General features: G+C 44.1%; 1 protein-coding gene across 5 annotated transcripts in view; it reads right to left on the bottom strand.

Moving 5' to 3' along the window:
- The window catches only part of SULF1 (sulfatase 1), a 175,767-nt gene that overhangs the window by 67,124 nt on the left and 90,463 nt on the right, over positions 1 to 18,180 (bottom strand). For all 5 annotated transcript variants that reach the window (XM_019822760.2, XM_011291362.3, XM_019822762.2 and 2 more), the window contains 3 exons: positions 14,920 to 14,992; positions 14,407 to 14,638; positions 1,598 to 1,837 (listed from right to left, as the gene is read on the bottom strand). In XM_019822760.2, the coding sequence (XP_019678319.1) occupies positions 1,598 to 1,837; positions 14,407 to 14,578 (412 nt within the window). In that variant the 5' untranslated portion in view covers positions 14,579 to 14,638; positions 14,920 to 14,992. The remainder of the gene's footprint in view (positions 1 to 1,597; positions 1,838 to 14,406; positions 14,639 to 14,919; positions 14,993 to 18,180) is intronic.

Raw genomic sequence — 18,180 nt, 5'->3', positions numbered from 1 at the left:
TGCTGTCTGTAAACCCTACAGGGATGTTTGATGGGTTTGCAAATTGCCTTAGGGCTCTCAGACGAAAGGTGCCATAAATTTAAATCACTTATGTGAGAAAACACACTTAGGATAAGGCACTCTCAGTAACCTAGTTTCTTTCCTAAGTATAAGCAAACACCCTTGAGAGTCACGGGAGGAGCCTTCCCTCTGAATGGAGATCTTGAGATGCTTGTGAATGACAATGCTATCAGAGTCAAAATCAATATTTTTATCCATAAATAACAAGTATTAAGAGTGCACAGAACGCCCTGCGAAGAAGCAAATGGCCTCATACTTTCCAAGTCCACAGGGAAAGATTAATTTCATGTTTTAAAGATATTTCAGAGAATACATATATCTGAAACCCTTTACTTCTAAATCTTCAGAATAGAGAAGCTGTAGACCCACAAACCATTTCCAACAAACTTTAATGATGACATCTTTAATCCTTCTAAGTCTTGGTGGTTCTGAAAAAAACTATTTGTGCACTGCAGCTCTTCTATAAACACCTTTGTTGCCTTTCATGAAGAAATGTTCAGAAAACCCCTAAGAGAACATCGGAATGCTGGGATAATAAAGGCTTTGGGGGCTAACGTTACCACAGTCTTTCTTACAAAGATTGAATGACGTTTATGACTTCTCTTTTTTAAAAAAATTTTTTTAGTGTTTATTTATTTCAGAGAGAGACAGAGTGCAAGTGGGACAGGGGCAGAGAGAGAGGGAGACACAGAATCTGAAGCAGGCTCCAGGCTCTGAGCTGTCAGCACAGAGCCCGACACAGGGCTCAAACTCACAGACCGCGAGATCGTGACCTGAGCTGAAGTCAAGTGCTTAACTGACTGAGCCACCCAGGCGCCCCTGTGACTTCTCTTGAAAGAGGTCCCCAATTTTCAAAAGAGCAATTAACCAGAGACCTCTTCTTGCCCTATGTAGGTTAAACAATGACAGCAGGTGTAGCGATTGGGAGGCCTTCCTTTCCTGGAAGACGGGGGGTGAACATCTGAGACCTACAAATAACCACAGCCTAAGCTAAAGAAACTCCAACTTCTATTAATTATGAATGAATAAACAGATGAATCAACAAGGTACACCTCATTGGCTTATTCATTCAGTTATTTACTAATACAAAAAATAATTTTTGATTATCTAGTGGGTCCCAGATCTTGGGGTGGATGCTAAGCAGTTTTAAACATTTGACGATTTCTCACTGAAACAATCTGCAGGAATTTACCAACACCTAAGACAAGCCTCAGGCTGTAACATGATCCCAAGCAGGCAAATGGGGTGAATACTCCTCTGTTGCAGATCCTCTTAGAAAATTCTGATCGTTGGGTGCTCTGATGAATATAACACTTTTGTAAACGTACCCACTGAGAATCACTCTTTTTTCTAAGGGATCGCTCACTGGTACACTTTTCAGAGTAAAAAAGAAGGGGATGGGGAGGACACTGATGCAGAAGAGAAGAGTCTACCCTACTTCTGCTTATTGGAACTTCATCTATTTCATTACACCATGCATTTACCTGTATCTCAGATACACCGCCAGAAGTTCATTGGCTAGAAAGTCCACCTTTACCTGTTCTGTAGCCAGTGTTGTTAAGATACACAGCAAAAGTCCGAGGTTCATGCATCGCCTGCCAGGACGGCGAAGAGCAGTTCTCATTGTTGGTGTAGACATTGTGGTTGTGCACATACTTTCCGGTGAGCATGGAGGACCGGGAGGGGCAGCACATGGGGGTAGTCACAAAAGCGTTGGTGAAGGTGGCCCCCCCATGCTCCATAATCTTTCTTGTTTTGTTCATGACTTGCAGGGACCCTGGAAGGGACAATTTCAATGTTGTTTAGCAGCCTGCGCCACACGAACGCCCATTTACGCCGTGTCACTCAGTGACCCTGTTCCCCTGATTTATTAATTTCCCTCCATTGGCTTGAAGGGCTCTATAATTTGACAGTTCCCATTTCCGGAACAAAATTAAGCATTTGGGATCCTATCATCTCAAGCATTTTGCAGAATAATAAACACAATTCAGCTTCTCCTCTCCTTACTCACAAAGAAAAAAATGCAGGCTAATCTGATAATTAAAGCTAGAATTTTAGATATGGAGCAAATTCAAAGGCCAGCAGCCTTTTGAAGATTACCAGAGAACAATAGCCTGTTACACAGAACATCGAAACCCCAGCCCACCACATATGCATAATGCTTGTGACATTGCAGAGGTTACTAGATATAGTGTTTCAATCATATGAAATTAAAGAGGAAAGTCATTTTTTCCCCCATTAAGTAAAAGTCCCTCCAAAATGTCTGTATTTAATTTAAAAAATTTCTTCTTTGTAACTTGGTGTTCCCTAGCAAAGTCACCAAATACCTGCCAGTTTTTCTATCAGGATAGTACTACCAATTTACATCTTAACCTGTTTACATGTAATATTAAAAGACAGACTGCTTATGAAAGAGCTATGATTCTACTGCACTCAAAAGGATTTACATAGAGTAAAATATTCCATTCTGACTGTGAAGGATGAAATTGTAACATAAGATTGCTGAGGAAGAAAAAAACTACTTCGATTACTCTACCCAGCCAAACACTGCCGCTGAAACACATCCAAATACTGCAGAAAAAAAAGCACAGGCTAGAATTCAATAGTCTTTTCAGGACTTGTCAAGAAATGCACTACAGAGCACTACAGCCAAGCCCATTGCATTTGAATCCTGGAGCCTCACATTTCCAACAGGTCCCACTTCTTCCAAAGAAAGGGAGAAAGTCTATGTCGTTTTCCAGCGAGGAAGGAAATCGTAATGCAAACCAGGCAAGCATTCAGAGCAGAAGAGAAGTGTGCAATGGTCCAAAAAGCCACAGTTAGCCTGATTTTTTTCACATATTAGCTCTTTCTGTTCACATGAAACATACGAAAACAGGAGGAAGGTTTCTAATTGGGTCTCATTAGAGCTGCCTAAAATAGGCTTCAGTTAGGAGGATTCCTGACTGCTTTTTCTCCCCTGGTTGTCTTCAGGGGATCAAGCAACCTCTTTGTAATCGGTGAATAACATGTAGTGAGTGCCCACTTCATGCTGAACATTCTATCAACCTCAGTACTCTGGGCTGGTCCCGTAAGTGTAGCGTTAACAAAAGAAATGGAAAATCCTCTGCTCCCTTGGTCTTCGGCAGTAAACTATCTGGATGAGAACCTACGTATAGAAATCACATTGGGGATATTTGCAAAGCAACGTAAGAGGGTGGCTATAGCAGCAGCAGTAAAATAAGACTACAAGGGACTGAGGGGGATGTCTAATAAGAGTTCTGAAACAAGAAATGAGGACAAATGGAAGGAGAGCAGGAAGAAAAATGCAAGACGGGCACAGTGCGTCAGTGGGCAGGACGGTATGTGTGGGCTCGGGAGGTGGGGGGAGTAGACGGAAGAGTGCAGCACACTGATTTCCTAGAACGAAAAAGAATGGACACTTCTCTTCATGAAATGTGGGAGGCAGAGTTAGTGAATGGCTTTGAGGTTGGGCAGAGATATTTAGATTTGAAAGAATAGCCAAGATGAAGGCAGAACAGTTTCTTTGTCAAAGGCATGAATGACACGATAAGGAAAAAGTCTTTGAGGGTGTTGTTGTGGCAACGTGGTGATGGAGGTATGTGCACTGAAGAGGGAACAGGCCGCTCCATCGACGTCACGGCCAAGGGATCGCTGAGGCTGTCAGGCCATGAGATGATAAGCACCTGAACTGGATGGTGCCTCTAAAATGGAGCATCTAAGAAGCAGATCCCAGAGACACCGTAATGCATCAGAAGGCGATGAGTTGACTATACGTCAACATCTTCGGCAAAGGAAGAACACTGGAGAAGTAATGGTTCGCTGTTGCTCAAGAAGTAACTAAAAAGATGGGACGCCTGGGAGGCTCAGTCAGTTAAGGGTCTGACTCTTGATCTCGGCTCAGGTCATGACCTCATGGTTCGTGAGTTCAAGCCCCACCTTGGGCTCTGTGCTGACAGCGCAGAGCCTGCTCGGGATTCTCTCTCCCTCTTTCTCTGCCCCTCCCCAGTGTGGTCGTGCTCTCTCTCTCTCTCTCTCTCCCTCCCTCTCTCAAAATAAATTTAACAAAGAAGAAGTAACTAAAAAGATATATGCCCTGTAGAAGATCAAGGAAGTCCATTTCAGAAATGTGTTTTATATTTTTTGATCATATGGGGGAAGTACCGTGGACAGGGAGAGAACTAGACAGATACAGACGTGGGGAGTGGGGAGAGTGAAGGGTAGACGCCCAAGTCTACTCATTTGTTCCTCTCTCCTCTTTACATCTCTGCAGTGCTTACTTCATGTAGTATCTTGAATTTGGGGAAAACTCAGCAAACACTATTGATGGATTTTCATTGCCAAATACTCTTTATTTCACAGAATGGGGTATCCGTTTCCTTTATGAGTCTTAGCACATTTACAAAAAAAAGTACTGGAAACCCTCCTCCAAATTCCTGAATCGCCTGCAATCTCCTGTTTACAGACTCATTCAGACTGCTGATATGGGATGGCAGTGGGAAATCTGATCTAAGGTCAAATAACAGGAAAAGGGGTGCTAAAACTTAGTCCAACTCATAACTTGGATTTGTCCCCACCAGGACTCCTCTGCCATTCTAAATGTCACTCTTTTAATTAACTAGGCTGATTATGTCGCGGTCCTAAATAATTCGTCCAGATTCCAACCAGGTCCCACATCAAAGGGACTGATGAGGACCTTTGGTCCCCTCGGTCACCATGACCACTGTAGCCCCACCATTAGGATTCCTGAAAGCGGGTATCTGGCCTGAGGTTTCTCATTGAAGAGAAGATTCTGAGACAGTGTTTCTCCAACTTTAAAAATCACCCGGAGAGCACGTCAAATCGGAATCCTGGGCCCGCCCTGAGGTGCTGATTGAAGAAAACTTGGGGAAACACCAGAGAATTTGTACTTCTAACAAGCTCCCTAGTGAAGCTGCTTCACTTCACTTGCACTTGGACCACACTCGCACTCGCGTGTCTGGCTGGACACAGAACCTGGGAAGCCTGGAGCTGCGAGAGACTTTCGTGGGTGCCTCCAAGTGGCTCAGCCCAGTCCCGAGGTGCAAGATACTGCAGACAGGAATGGGAAACATCGATGTCATGCTTAACTCTCAGCCGGATTCCCTTCGGAGCACTTTACACGCATCAATCAGTTCATTTAATCCTGACGATAAGCCTTCACAGCAGGTATTACTACTTATTACTCGTATATAAAAATCACAGATGATAAGACTGAGGGGCCGAAGGGTTAAATAGCATTCTGAGGGCCACACAAACCCTAGGTTAGCAGAGCCTAGACGCGAATGCAGGCAATCTGCTCCAGAGACCGTGCTCAAGAGCCCCTAGATCTCGGCCGAGTACTGGCCGTGACACGTTTTCAAGACTGAGAAACAGAAAAGCTGTCTGCTCGCAGTCAAGATAGGTCTCACTTTCCGCAGTCTTGTATTTTGCTTCACCTGGCCTCTTAGAGGCAATGCTGACAGGCACTGCTGCCTGCCTCCCGCCAGCCCCCTCCCCGAGGGCTGAAGTGACCTCAGTGGCCCAGGCCAAGGTGAGGGGGGAGTGGGCTGTGGATGCGTCTGTCTTCGTAGCTGACAGCCACGCCGGTGCTAAATGCAGCCTCTGATCTCGGTGGGTTCTGTGCAGATGACAGGCACGGGGATCCCACCCCTTCACTCTGACTTAGTATGTACCAGTAAGGAAAGCACGAAGCACCTTCTTGGCACGGCTGTGTGTCGATTAAAGTCGGTCGGTCGGTCACACCGACTTGCACTGCATGCATCACCATCGTGATGACACTACTGGTTTCTCATTGGGACGCTCTCTCTCCCTGAAGCTATTCTGTAATAAAACTCATAACTATGCACTTACAGCTGTTGAGATTAATGAATGGGATAACGTCCTGTCCTGTTGTTGGAAGGACTCACTTTTGTATGTTATAAATTTTTACTTATTTATTTTGAGAGAGAGAAAGAGAGAGAGAGAGAGAGAGAGCAGGAGAGGAGCGGAGACAGAGGGACAGAGGATTTGAAGAGGGGTCTGCGCGGACAGCACAGAGCCCCACGTGCGGCTCGAACCCGTATGCCGTGAGATCATGACCTGAGCTGAAGGCAGCCACTTAACGGAATGAGCCACCCAGGCGCCCTGGAAGGGCTCAGTTTTGTTTTTAAGCTGCATCTCCTCACCTCTCTGAGTTTCAGGCCTTTGGGGTCGAAAATGCAAATTGTGCTGATTCTCAGTTATTAGAACAATTATTTCATAGGCATGACACGAAGCTTACGGCTGAAGACTCATAACAAGATTCACAAGGCAGCGCTTAGGAGGCTAAGAATGAGACGAGAAAGAACCCTGGACTTGAACTTATGGGAAAACATCTGGATTTTGCCATAGATAGGCTTGAGCAGGTCTTTTACTCTCTTCTGGGGTGAATGCCTCATCTGTAAAATGGGGCTAAGGATAGTTCCCCAGCTGGATCACAGGGTTGTTGAGGAGCAAATGGCATGATGCTGTTACAGTGCCTCTCGCATGGAGTGTTGTCAGATGGGCTGGGATTTCACGTGTGCTCACCTCAACCCACCGCATTAATTTTCTCCTGTTGTTTTCATGCTCTTCTCTTCTCTGTAATTTACATCTGAATTCCAAAAGGGGGATAAAAGTAGACAGGTTGCCGTAGACTGAATATTTGTATCCCCCACAAAATGTGTGTGTTGAACCCAACATCCAAGGCGATGGCGTTAGGAGGAGGGGGTCTTTGGGAGGGGATTAGATCATGAAGGTGGGGCCCTCATGAGTGGGATTAATGCCCTTATATAAGAGGCCCCACGGGACTCCCTTGCCCCTTCTGCCGTGTGAGAACACATAATGAGACAGCCATCTGTGAGCTAGGAAGCAGGCTTGCACCAGACATTGAATCTGCTGGTGCCTTGACCTTGGACTTCCCAGCCTCCAGAACCGTGAGATATAAATGTCTGGTGTTTATAAGCCACCAAGTCATCTAGTCTATGGTGTTTTGCTATAGACTGTTCACGAGTAAGACAGAAGTCAACTATCATTTCTATGTTTTAAGACTTAAAATGTTAATGATGGCTTATAGTTAAAAATCTGAATTCTCTCCTACTCCACATATACTGCTCCCCTACCTCCCCTTAAGCAAGAAGCCTGACTTCATTTTCATTTAAAATTGTCCGTGGTGGGGGGCACCTGGGTGACTCAGTCGGTTAAGTGTCCGACTTCGGCTCAGGTCATGATCTCTTGGTTCCTGAGTTCAAGCCCTACGTCGAGCTCTGTGCTGACAGCTCAGAGCCTGGAGCCTGTTTCAGATTCTGTGTCTCCCTCTCTGATCCTCCCCCATTCATGCTCTGTTTATCTCTGTCTCAAAAATAAATAAACATTAAAAAAAAATTAAAAAAAAATTGTCTGTGGGGGAGCCTGGGTGGCTCGATCGGTTAAACCTCTTAAAATCGACTCTTGATTGTGGCTCAGGTCATGATCTCGCAGCTCATGGGATCGAGCCCTGAGTTGGGCTCTGCACTGACACCACGGAGCCTGGTTGGGATTCTCTCTCTCCTTCTCTCTGCCCCTCCCCCATGTGCTCTCTTTCTCTCTCAAAAATAACAAGTAAAATAAACATTAAAAAATAAAAATAGGGGCACCTGGGTGGCTCAGTCAGTTAAGCGGCTGACTTCGGCTCAGGTCATGATCTCGCGGTCTGTGAGATCGAGCCCCACTTCGGGCTCTGTGCTGACAGCTCAGAGCCTGGAGCCTGTTTTGGATTCTGTGTCTCCCGCTCTCTGACCCTCCCCTGTTCATGCTCTGTAGACACAGAGCATGTGTCTGTCTCAAAAATAAATAAACGTTAAAAAAAATTAAAAAAAATAAATAAAATTGTCCTTGGAGGTGGAAGCCTGACAAGGATACTACAAAGTGACTGTAATCGGATCCAGTAGCCTAAAATGTTGCCTTAATTTTAAAAAAGTACACTAGTCAGGCAAAACACATCTGTGGGCTAGCTCTGGACTATAGATCCCATTTGTGACCTCTGATTTAAAGAAATGAAATATCGGGCGCCTGGATGCCTCAGTCCGTTAGGCGTCCGACTTTGGCTCAGGTCATGATCTTGTGGTTCGTGAGTTCAAGCCCCGCATTGGGCTCTGCACTGGTGGTGTGGAGACTGCTTGGGATTCTCTCTCTCTCTCTCTCTCTCTCTCTCTCTCTCTCCCTCTCTCTTTCTGACCCTTTCCCATTTGCATGTGCACAGGCATTCTTTCCCCCTCTCTCTCAAAATAAAGAAATAAACTTAAAAAAGAAAAAAGAAACAAAGTATTTCCATGTATTATGGTTTCCTAATTCCACGCATGATGGAAAAGAAGCACTGGGTCAGCGTTACCGAGATGTTAGCCTCTGCCCAATTTCCTAAGAATTTAACAAATGCCACATCGAGTCAGATCAGCTCAACATTTTATTCCTCAGAGAGGCACCCAGGGACCTTTTGGGAAAGATGTAGAGCTTAATTTCTTTGACTCCAGTCTCAGAAATTTAGGGGAGTTCCACAAGCATTTTTGATTTTGTTCTTTTTGATTTATATAATATCCTAACTGCAGGAAAATACTGGAACTTTTAGCTTTAGTATTTTTAGATGTTAAGCTTTTGAATTTAAGCTTTTAAAAAAGTTTAATATTTGACGATAGCTGCTTCAGATGTATTTTTCAAATTTTAAAAGAAAATGTGGATACAATTGGTATTATTGATATTACTACTCCTTCTCCCTCAAACTTCATGTTGATCGTGTCCATGTGTGTTTTTCTCACTTAAAAAAAGGCCTAAATCTTCCACCCGTTAACATAGTCCAAAAATCTGAACTGTTTATAGGTACAGATACAACCTAAGCTACTTCTTAAGTTGGGCAAAAAGTAAAACCAGAAGCAAGGGGACCATTGGTTAAGTCATTTCATCTTTCCACAGATTAATTTTCTCCTGGGATAATGATCTTTGTTCTACCCACCCAATTTGGGTGGGATGAACACAAACACAATAATGCGACTGAGCGTTCTTTGGAAAAAGATACCATGCAAGGTTCTAGCACTTTTATTAATAAATTCCTTATGTGTCTTCCTCCCTTCACAGAGTACTAGTTGATTTTATTTGTCCTTAGACAAAGTTGAGGGAGTGGCCCCTGTTCCCACCGAATAAAAGCTTTCCTTCTGAGCTTGATTTCATAAACTCTGATTACAACCCTCCTCAGACTTTGTCTTTCCAAACAAAGAGGTAGAATAGGTTTATTCTCTCCCCTAAAGAAAAGCATTCTATTACAATTTTTGTAATTGTTTTTCTAATAAGTCTGTTGTATCTTTCTGGAGGTACAGTAGCCAAAAGTGCCTGCAGTATTACAGGTGCAAATAATTTTCTATTCTATTTAAGCATTTGGCAAGCATAGTTACATGTAAGTGAAAAAACAAAATCAAACCCAACTGTATCAAAACCACAATGAGATACCACCTCATACCCATTAGGATGAGTATTACTAAAAAACAAAAATCGAAAAACAAAAACCAAAAAACCAAGACCACAAATGTTGTCAAGAACGTGGAGAAATCAGAGCCCTTGTACGCTGTTGGTAAGAATGTAAAATGGTGACATTGTTATGGAAAACACTATGGAAGGTTTTTTTTAAAAATTCAAAATAGGGGCGCCTGGGTGGTGCAGTCGGTTAAGCGTCCGACTTCAGCCAGGTCATGATCTCGCGGTCCGTGAGTTCGAGCCCCGTGTCAGGCTCTGGGCTAATGGCTTGGAGCCTGTTTCCGGTTCTGTGTCTCCCTCTCTCTCTGCCCCTCCCCCGTTCATGCTCTGTCTCTCTCTGTCCCAAAAATAAATAAAAAACATTGAAAAAAAAATTTTTAAAAATTCAAAATAGAATTATCAAAAGATCCAGCAACTCCATTTCTGGGTATTTATCCCAAAGAATTGAAAGCAGGGTCTTAAAGAGGTATGTATACACCTATGTTCATAGAAGCATTATTTACAATAGTCAAAAAGTGGAAGCAACCCAAATTTCTATCAACAGATGAATAGGTACACACATGTGGCATATACATACAATGGAATATTATTTGACCTTCAAAGGGAAGGAAATTCTGATACATGGATGTGCCTCGAGGAAGGATAATAGACTAGGTGAAACAAATCGGTTCCAAAAAGACAAATATTTTTCTTTTATCATAAGTGGTATAATTCCACTTACATAAAGTACCTAGAATAGCCCAGTTTGTAGAGACAGTAGAATGGCGATTGCCAGGGACTGGACGTAAGGAGAGTTATTGTTTAATGGGTACAAAGTTTTAATTTTGTCAGATGAAGACTTCTGGAGAATGGTTGCATATGCATGTGAATGTACTTAACACGACTGACCTGCACACTTAAAAATGGTTAAGATAGTAAAAATAAACAAATAAAAACAACAACTAAAGTCTAGAGCAGTTAGGCTCCAGAAGGATTATGAGAACATTACAAAAGCCTGGGCAAAAGTCTCCATTAGGTAGTGTCCACCACCAAGGGCACAACTGTTTGGCAGAGAAAGGAGGTCTTTTCTTCCTTCCTTCCTTCCTTCCTTTCTTCCTTCCTTCCTTCTTCTTCTTCTTCTTCTTCTTCTTCTCTCTCTCTCTCTCTCTTTCTTTCTATGTTTTATTTATTTTTGAAAGACAGAGAGCCTGAGCAGGGGACTGGCAAAGAGAGATGGAAACAGGAACTGAAGAAGGCCCTGAGCTGACAGCAGAGAGCCCAATGTGGATCTGGAACTCACGGACCGCGAGTTCATGACCCAAGCAGAAGTCATTCACCTGTCACCCAGGTACCCCTCTTTTTTTTAAGTGTTTATTCATTTTTGAGAGAGAGAGAGAGAGAGAGAGAGAGAGAGAGAGAGAGTAGGGGAGGGGCAGAGAGGGAGACACAGAATCTGAAGCAGGCTGTAGGAATTGAGCTGTCAGCACAGAGCCCAATGCAGGGCTCAGACTCACAAACCACGAGATCATGACCTGACCCGAAGTCAGATGCTCAGCCAACTGAGCCACCCAAAAGGAGGTCTTTTTTAGTCTTTACCCCACGGGCCACTGTGGTTCATTATCATGTTCTGCCAGTGACGTAATATGACCCATCTTATGCTTCTGTTACGTCTCTTTCAGAGCCTAGAACAGTACTATGCATTTATAGGTTGCTTTTAGAAAGGGGTTGAAACATTTGTTGAAGGACTGATGGGAGGCATCACGGTTCGATGCGTAGCTGTGGAGACCTGGACCTAACACAGGTCCCAGTTTCACCATTTACCAGTTCGTCACAGCCCACATGACTACTGTCAGCCTCATTTTACTTATGCATTAATTGAAGAGAGTAACTACTTCATAGAGTTACTGTGAAAATTGAATGAATGAATGCTTGGTATCACACCTGGCTAGAAAATCAAGGAAGGAGGTAGAGAAAAATATACAGGAAACAACTGGGTTGATTAAGCCTGGTCTATGAGTTGTATCCATTATACCCACATGCTTCCAATAGAAGCCAGCACTTGGTAATTGCTCAATAAATATTTGCTCAATGAATTAAGAAACTATAGGGTGAAACTAAAGGGTGAAATTTTGAACTCTGTTAAAAATAAATGTGTCAAATAATTCCTTAATTTATTTTATTTCATGTTTTCAATCTTTATCTGTTTTTGAGAGAGAGAGACAGAGTGTGAGCAGGGGAGGAGCAGAGAGAGAGAGGGAGACACAGAATCCGAAGCAGGCTTCAGGATCTGAGCTCTCAGCACAGAGTCTGATGTGGGGCTCAAACTCATGAACCGTGAGATCATGACCTGAGCTGAAGTCAGAAGCTCAACCTACTAAGCCACCCAGGCGCCCCTTCCTTAATTTATTTTCAAGACAAGGAAGGGCACCTGGGTGGCTCAGTCAGTTAAGCATCCAATTCTTGATTTCAGCTCAGGTCTTGATTTCAGGGTTGTGAGTTCAAGTTCTGCACTGATCTCTGTGCCCAGCATGCAGCCTACTTAAAAGTATATATATAAAGACGAGGACTATATGCTGAAGAGGTAGATTATGACAGATACCCATATTAGCTTTTTCAGGCCCTTGTAGGTTAATTTTGAATTTATTTAGCACCCACTATATTCCCAGCATGGTCCCAGTATCTGAAATACAACATAAACAAAGCACTACCTTCCTTTCTTGTTGCTCTCAGGCCAGTGGAAGAAACAGGTATGGAAGCACATGATGGATTAGGGGCCATGCTGGAGGCATGTCCAAGGCTGTACAAAGGAAAGTTCCATCTACCTTGATGGAAGGGAGAATGGTTTTGGTGAAGAAAGATCCCCGAGGGCAAGGCATCTGAAACTGGGTCATGAAGAGTAGGTAGGGCTTCCTCGGGGGGAGAGAGGGGGAAAGACAGAGGAGACAAGATGTGCAAAGGCATGAAATATAAGTGAGGGAGATGAAACCACCAGATGCCTTAGGGGGAAGTGCGAGTTATTTCCATAAAGCACAGAGCAAAAGGGAATAGCCCAACAGAAACAGAAGATGGCTAGATGGCCCAGAGCTCATTGGCCTTCAGAGGAGAGTTGCTTGATGCTCATGCCAAAGGGACACGATGGAGAATTTGAAGCAGAAAAGACTTGATTGGATACTTGTCTGATAACTCGAGCCATGGAGTAAAGGATAGACAAGAGGCATCAAGACTCTGGGGGATAAGTGGGTCAGGTGACCAGTTAGGGAAGAACTAGGAGACAAGAGAACGGTCTGGAGATCGTGGCTGTAGTGAAAGGGAGAGATACAAGAGATGATAAGGAAGGTGAATTCAAATGTGTTCACCTCAATTTACTTGCTCTATAGATTGGCGAAAACTTAAACCACCAGCCACAAACATGCTAAAGTCATACCTCCAAGACTTCATTTGGGCGTGTTGCCTGAAAACCGATACTCTTGTTTAAAAAGTGAAGGGAGAGACAGCAGACGCTGCAAATCAAAAATCATGACCCGCTGCTGGTTTTTAGCGTATGTGCTTCCAGCTAAAGCCAAGGGATTAACTCTGTTGGGATTCCACGATTCGGTTCAAACTGGAAATAAAAGTCCCATTCCATGGAGACCAAGTTCTAGCATGGAGGGTTTTATCCTCAGGAACCCTAGCCAGAGGAGCCCTGTAAGGAAGCCCCGCGTGCTCTGCAAGCCCGAAGCCTAAAAGATACCGGTGACGGTCCGGTTGGGTGTGATGGGTAAGCCCAGCTGAGCGATTCCTGAGAGCGAGGAATTTGGTTCCAGGAATGAAAATGAGTGCCGGTGACAACTTCTGAGGACAAGCTTTTGATCTCTTCTAGGGTACCCTGGAAGGTCAGACCTTGGAGGCCTGACCTTGGCCCTAGACTTACAGACAAGACCGTAGGGCTGGGCCGTTACAGAAAGTGAGAGGGTAAGACACTGAATCAGATGGTGAAGGTAAGCTGGAACCACCAGAATTTGGCAGGCTTTCCAAGTGCTCTAGAATTAACCCAGGTTAGCTAATTCTTCAGAAAAGCATCATCTCTAAGGTGGCAGTAATGAATTATCACCAGAAGATATATACAACACCATTACTTCCAACTATGTAACAATTATCACAGGCTGTGATAAATCATTCCCTTTAATAATAATAACTGTTAAAAGAGAGTAATAGTATCTATGCTCATATACATTGTGTAGAATTACAGTCATAACTGGGGTGCCTGAGTGGCTCAGTCTTTCAAGCACCTGACTTCAGCTCAGGCCACGATCTTGGAGTCCGTGGGTTTGAGCCCCACATCAGGCTCTGTGGTGATAGCTCCGAACCTGGAGCCTGCTTCAGATTCCATGTCTCCCTCTCTCTCTGCCCCTCCCCAGCTCGTGCTCTGTCTCTCTCTCTCTCTCTGTCTCTCAAAAATCAACAAACATCAAAAAACTTAAAAAAGAAAAAGAATTACAGCCATAAACTCATACTCTTGGAAACAATTCTGCCCAAATACTTAGCGAACTTCTTGACCAAGAGCTTCCGAAGGTGCACAATCGAATCCTTGACTTCTAGAGTAGCTGTGCTTGCTCTTTTTCCTCCATCCCATTACTTGAGGACCCTCCCCAGACTGTCCCGAAAACTAAGGACCAGAAAAGTGATGCTGAAACAAAACCCAAACGCCTTACAGTCAACACAAGTTCGTTCTATAGACTTAGGTTGCTGGTTCAGACACTCTAGTCAAAGCGCCAACCCCCCCAGTGTTCACTCCGTGTTTACTGAGCATGTGAAAGGTCAGCAAATGAGCTGAGCAAAGGAGACTAACAAGTGAAAAATCCAGCGTCTCACCCAGCTCCACATCTTGGTCATCGGTGAGCACAAGAATAATGTTGGGTCGGATGTTTTTTCGTTCCTGCTGTATCCGTCCTCTGAACCTCTGGGATCTGACAGTCGAACCGAGGGTCCCCAGCAGTTCTGTGCCCAGGACCGCCAAAATCAGGGCACAGCAAGAATACTTCATTGTGTTTGGTCCAACGTCGCAAAACTGACAAAACGTCTCAGCCTCCTGGCTTCTGCAGGTCTGGGCAGTCAGGGAAAAAGGGAGAGGGAGAGATGAAAATGAAATCCAAACCCCAAACACAGTTGCAGAGAAAGGGCTACAACCAAGTGGGAACTGGCACATGAGTCAGAAGCGGCAAACCCTCACAGGCTTTGGATAGTTTTTTAAGCACTTGATTATTTTGCAAATTCACTTTTGTCCTTTATTCTCATTCCAACTTTTTCCTATTTCAAAAGTCACTGCCAAAATATAATTTCCCACACAGAGCTCAAATGTAAAAGCCTTTTGACGAGAGCTAATACCTTGAAGTAGGTATCCTGGTTGAAGAATCAATTCCTATGCTCAGAGGTATCCAGACCATCTGCAGATGGGGTCCTAGAGGGCGAGAAAAAATACAAAGGAAACGTCAGTCAAGGATTCTGATACAGATTTTGGTCTGAAGCAGTTTCTTAAAGTAGCATATTATCTATGTTTATAAATATAAATGTCAATAATCTGTACTCCAAAAGGGAGAAACAGAAGAAAACAATATTCAGAAACTGCTAACAAATGACTCAAAAAGTATCTTCATTTCATAATCGGCCCCATGAAACAATCACATAGGTATGTCCCTGCTCACACTCTGATAGTACTTTAAACGTCCCCGGGAAACTCACGGTGGACCAGAAAGAGCCACCAGTGCCTGTGAAACCCCAGCGCGTCTGGAGAGCGCTTGCTTCTGGGGAGCGGTTGGCATGAAGGGGTGTGGTGGGGGAGCGTCGACTCACCTGCGTAGATACTGACTACTTAACAAGCAGAAAAAAATGCAAAGCTGTCATTTGTCATCTGCATTATGTCACTCAGTACCCAGGAGAGTTCTTTCTGCTGACAAAGACTTCTTAGTAAGTGACTGGGAGGGCAACCTTTCCCAGCCCCCGAGAAGCTCCTAACTGTCCTCCATCAATCACCAGGGGAAGGGGTGCTTCTTCCGGGCAAGGCTTGTCCCTCCGTCCAGCCCGTGTCCTTGGCACGCCAGCGCCTAAGGGGACAGAGCCCTCCTTGACTGTCAGCACCAGCCTCACTATTATCAAGACCTGTAACAGTGTCGCGAGCACGGAGGCTTTGCCGCGGCAGACCTAAACCTGCAAAGCTAAATGATTGATTGGCCCTGGAGCTGGAGGTTAGAGGCTACCCTTCCACATTAAAAATAAATAAATACATAAAATCTGGAGGGGGTGCTGCACAAGCTTTGCAAATTGGCCCAAGAGGAGACTTCGGAAAGAGTTGGAAGAAAGCCCCTTTCACTTTAGAGCACCAACCTGCTGAAAGCGTTTCTCTTGGACTTCTGATAGCAAAGGGCTCATTAAAATAATAATAAAAAAACCCCACAACTCTTTCTTTCGGATGTCACGAGGAAATGTCTGTATGGGAATTGAGGCTGCCCTAAAATTAATTAGATAGCAGCCCGCTTCATCAGCCACTCTGTCCCCACACACCTGAGGGTCTGTATTTTGAATCGCAACAATGAACTGGCATCAGATAAATAAGCATAACAAATTAAGTGTGAGAGTTGCATAGCAGAAGGAAAGGGACCCCATCACTCATTTCCATGCCTTAAATTCTGGAGGGTGACATGGGGCAGTGGGAGAAGAAAGAAGAAAGACTGTGGACTGTTTACCCCCCACCACACACATTATTTTGTTTTACAAAAACACACACACCCCTATTATTTTAAACTTTATGAGCTGTTTTGTAAACAGTTCTAATGCTTTTCACTCTGCAGCCTGTAATTACTCTCAGAGAGAGAGAGAGAGAGAGAGAGGAAGAGAGACACTATAAGAAACAGATTTTATAAGGTTTGGTGGTGTTTCTTTCTCTTTCTTTCTTCTTTCTTTCTTTCTTTCTTTCTTTCTTTCTTTCTTTCTTTCTTTCTTTCTTAATAACTCAGGGTTATTTCAGTGATTGCTGAACACTGAGAGCCTGCAATTTTTCTGCACTGACTGTTTGGTTTCTGTGCATTTGTTTCAAATCATGAGAAAAGTGATACAAGCATGAAAGGCAGGCGAAGGAAAGAAAGAAGTCAAACAATGGCTGTCTCCAGCAGAGTAGCAGAGGCTAAACAGTTACAGAAATTTCTTCCAGGGTTGGTCTTTTAAGTAGCAAGAGTTTGCTCACCTCTCCAAGCCTGCAAGGGTGTGTGAAGAGAGAGTGAGCAAGGGTTTTTTGCATCCGTTCTAGTGTGAACCAGCCTCTGCTGACAGTAGTGACCCGGAAATTACACTCAGACTCACAGCGTCGGGCAAACAGTGGCGCTTGGACTTTAAAGAATCGGCCACACATGAAACTGAAAATTCTGCACAATTAAGATGCTGATAACATTCCCTGGAACCCAATCAACATTACTGGTTATTCTTTTCTTTATCTTATTTACTTTGCCTCTTCCTTTAGGAAAAAGAAAATTAGCCTTAATGGTCCCTTGAATAAACTGCATTGAACTACACCGAAAAGCATTTCCTAATAAAGGAAAGGGACAGCCAAGTAGATGCATGTTTTTTCGCCTACAAAGTGACCTTCCTTAGAGTGTTAAAGGTGCAGAAGGAGCCTGCATTTTTTTTCTGCTGCCGTTTGTTATTGATTCAGGAGGTGCACATGTAAACGCAGAGAAACTGAGTGGTACAGAACACAGGACTTTCAGGCAGGTCTGACCCGCAGCACATCATCTTTACACCATCTCCCTTCACAAAAACACAAAGCACAGCACTCTGAAAAGCCTGCAAACAGACAATTCCTTATTCAAAAATGACCTTTTAAAACCTGTCATCTTCTCACTGCCTGGTTTCCATCTCCATAAGGAAAAGAAGTGAAGAAGAAGAAGAAGAAGAAGAAGAAGAAGAAGAAGAAGAAGAACGGGGAGGAAGGGGAGGAGGATGAGGGGGGAGGAGGAGGAGGAGGAGAAGAAGAAGGAGGAGGAGGAGGGGGATGGGGAGGGGGAGGAAGGGGAGGAGGATGAGGGGGGAAGGAGGAGGAGGAGAAGGAGGAGGAGGAGGAGGGGGAGGGGGAAGAGGAGGAAGGAGGCAGGAGGAGAAGGAGAAGGAGAAGAAGAAGAAGGAGGAGGAGGAGGAGGAAGGGGATGGGGAGGGGGAGGAAGGGGAGGAGGATGAGGGGGGAGGAGGAGGAGAAGAAGAAGAAGGAAGAGGAGGAGTAGGAGAAGAAGAAGGAAAAGAAGAAGAAAACCCTGAGAGACAAATGCAGAGCTTGACAAAAGAGACAAGGATGCAATGTTTGAATTGGATACTTTGTAGCAGATGACAAGTGTCCTTAGAGACTAACAGTTTGTCCTGAGAAATAGCAGAAAGTGGGAGAAATGGAAAGTGAGCTCAAGGAATGGTGTTGTATTCATGAATCAGGACTAGAATACAAGTTGCCTTTTCTTCAAGTCCTAAACTGAAAATACCAATGGTAGCTATGGACAGTGGATGTGGAAAGTTTTTAGGACTTCAAGCCAAACTATAAATGTGACAATAAAAGTTTCAAGTCACAGGGGAGCCTGGGTGGCTCAGTCGGTTAAGTGTCTGACTTCAGCT

The sequence above is a fragment of the Felis catus genome, chromosome F2 (assembly GCF_018350175.1).
Source record: "Felis catus isolate Fca126 chromosome F2, F.catus_Fca126_mat1.0, whole genome shotgun sequence".
Classification (NCBI taxonomy): Eukaryota; Metazoa; Chordata; class Mammalia; order Carnivora; family Felidae; genus Felis; species Felis catus.
Note: the sequence above shows the minus strand (reverse complement) of the source record. Positions and strands in the feature narration are given on the sequence as shown.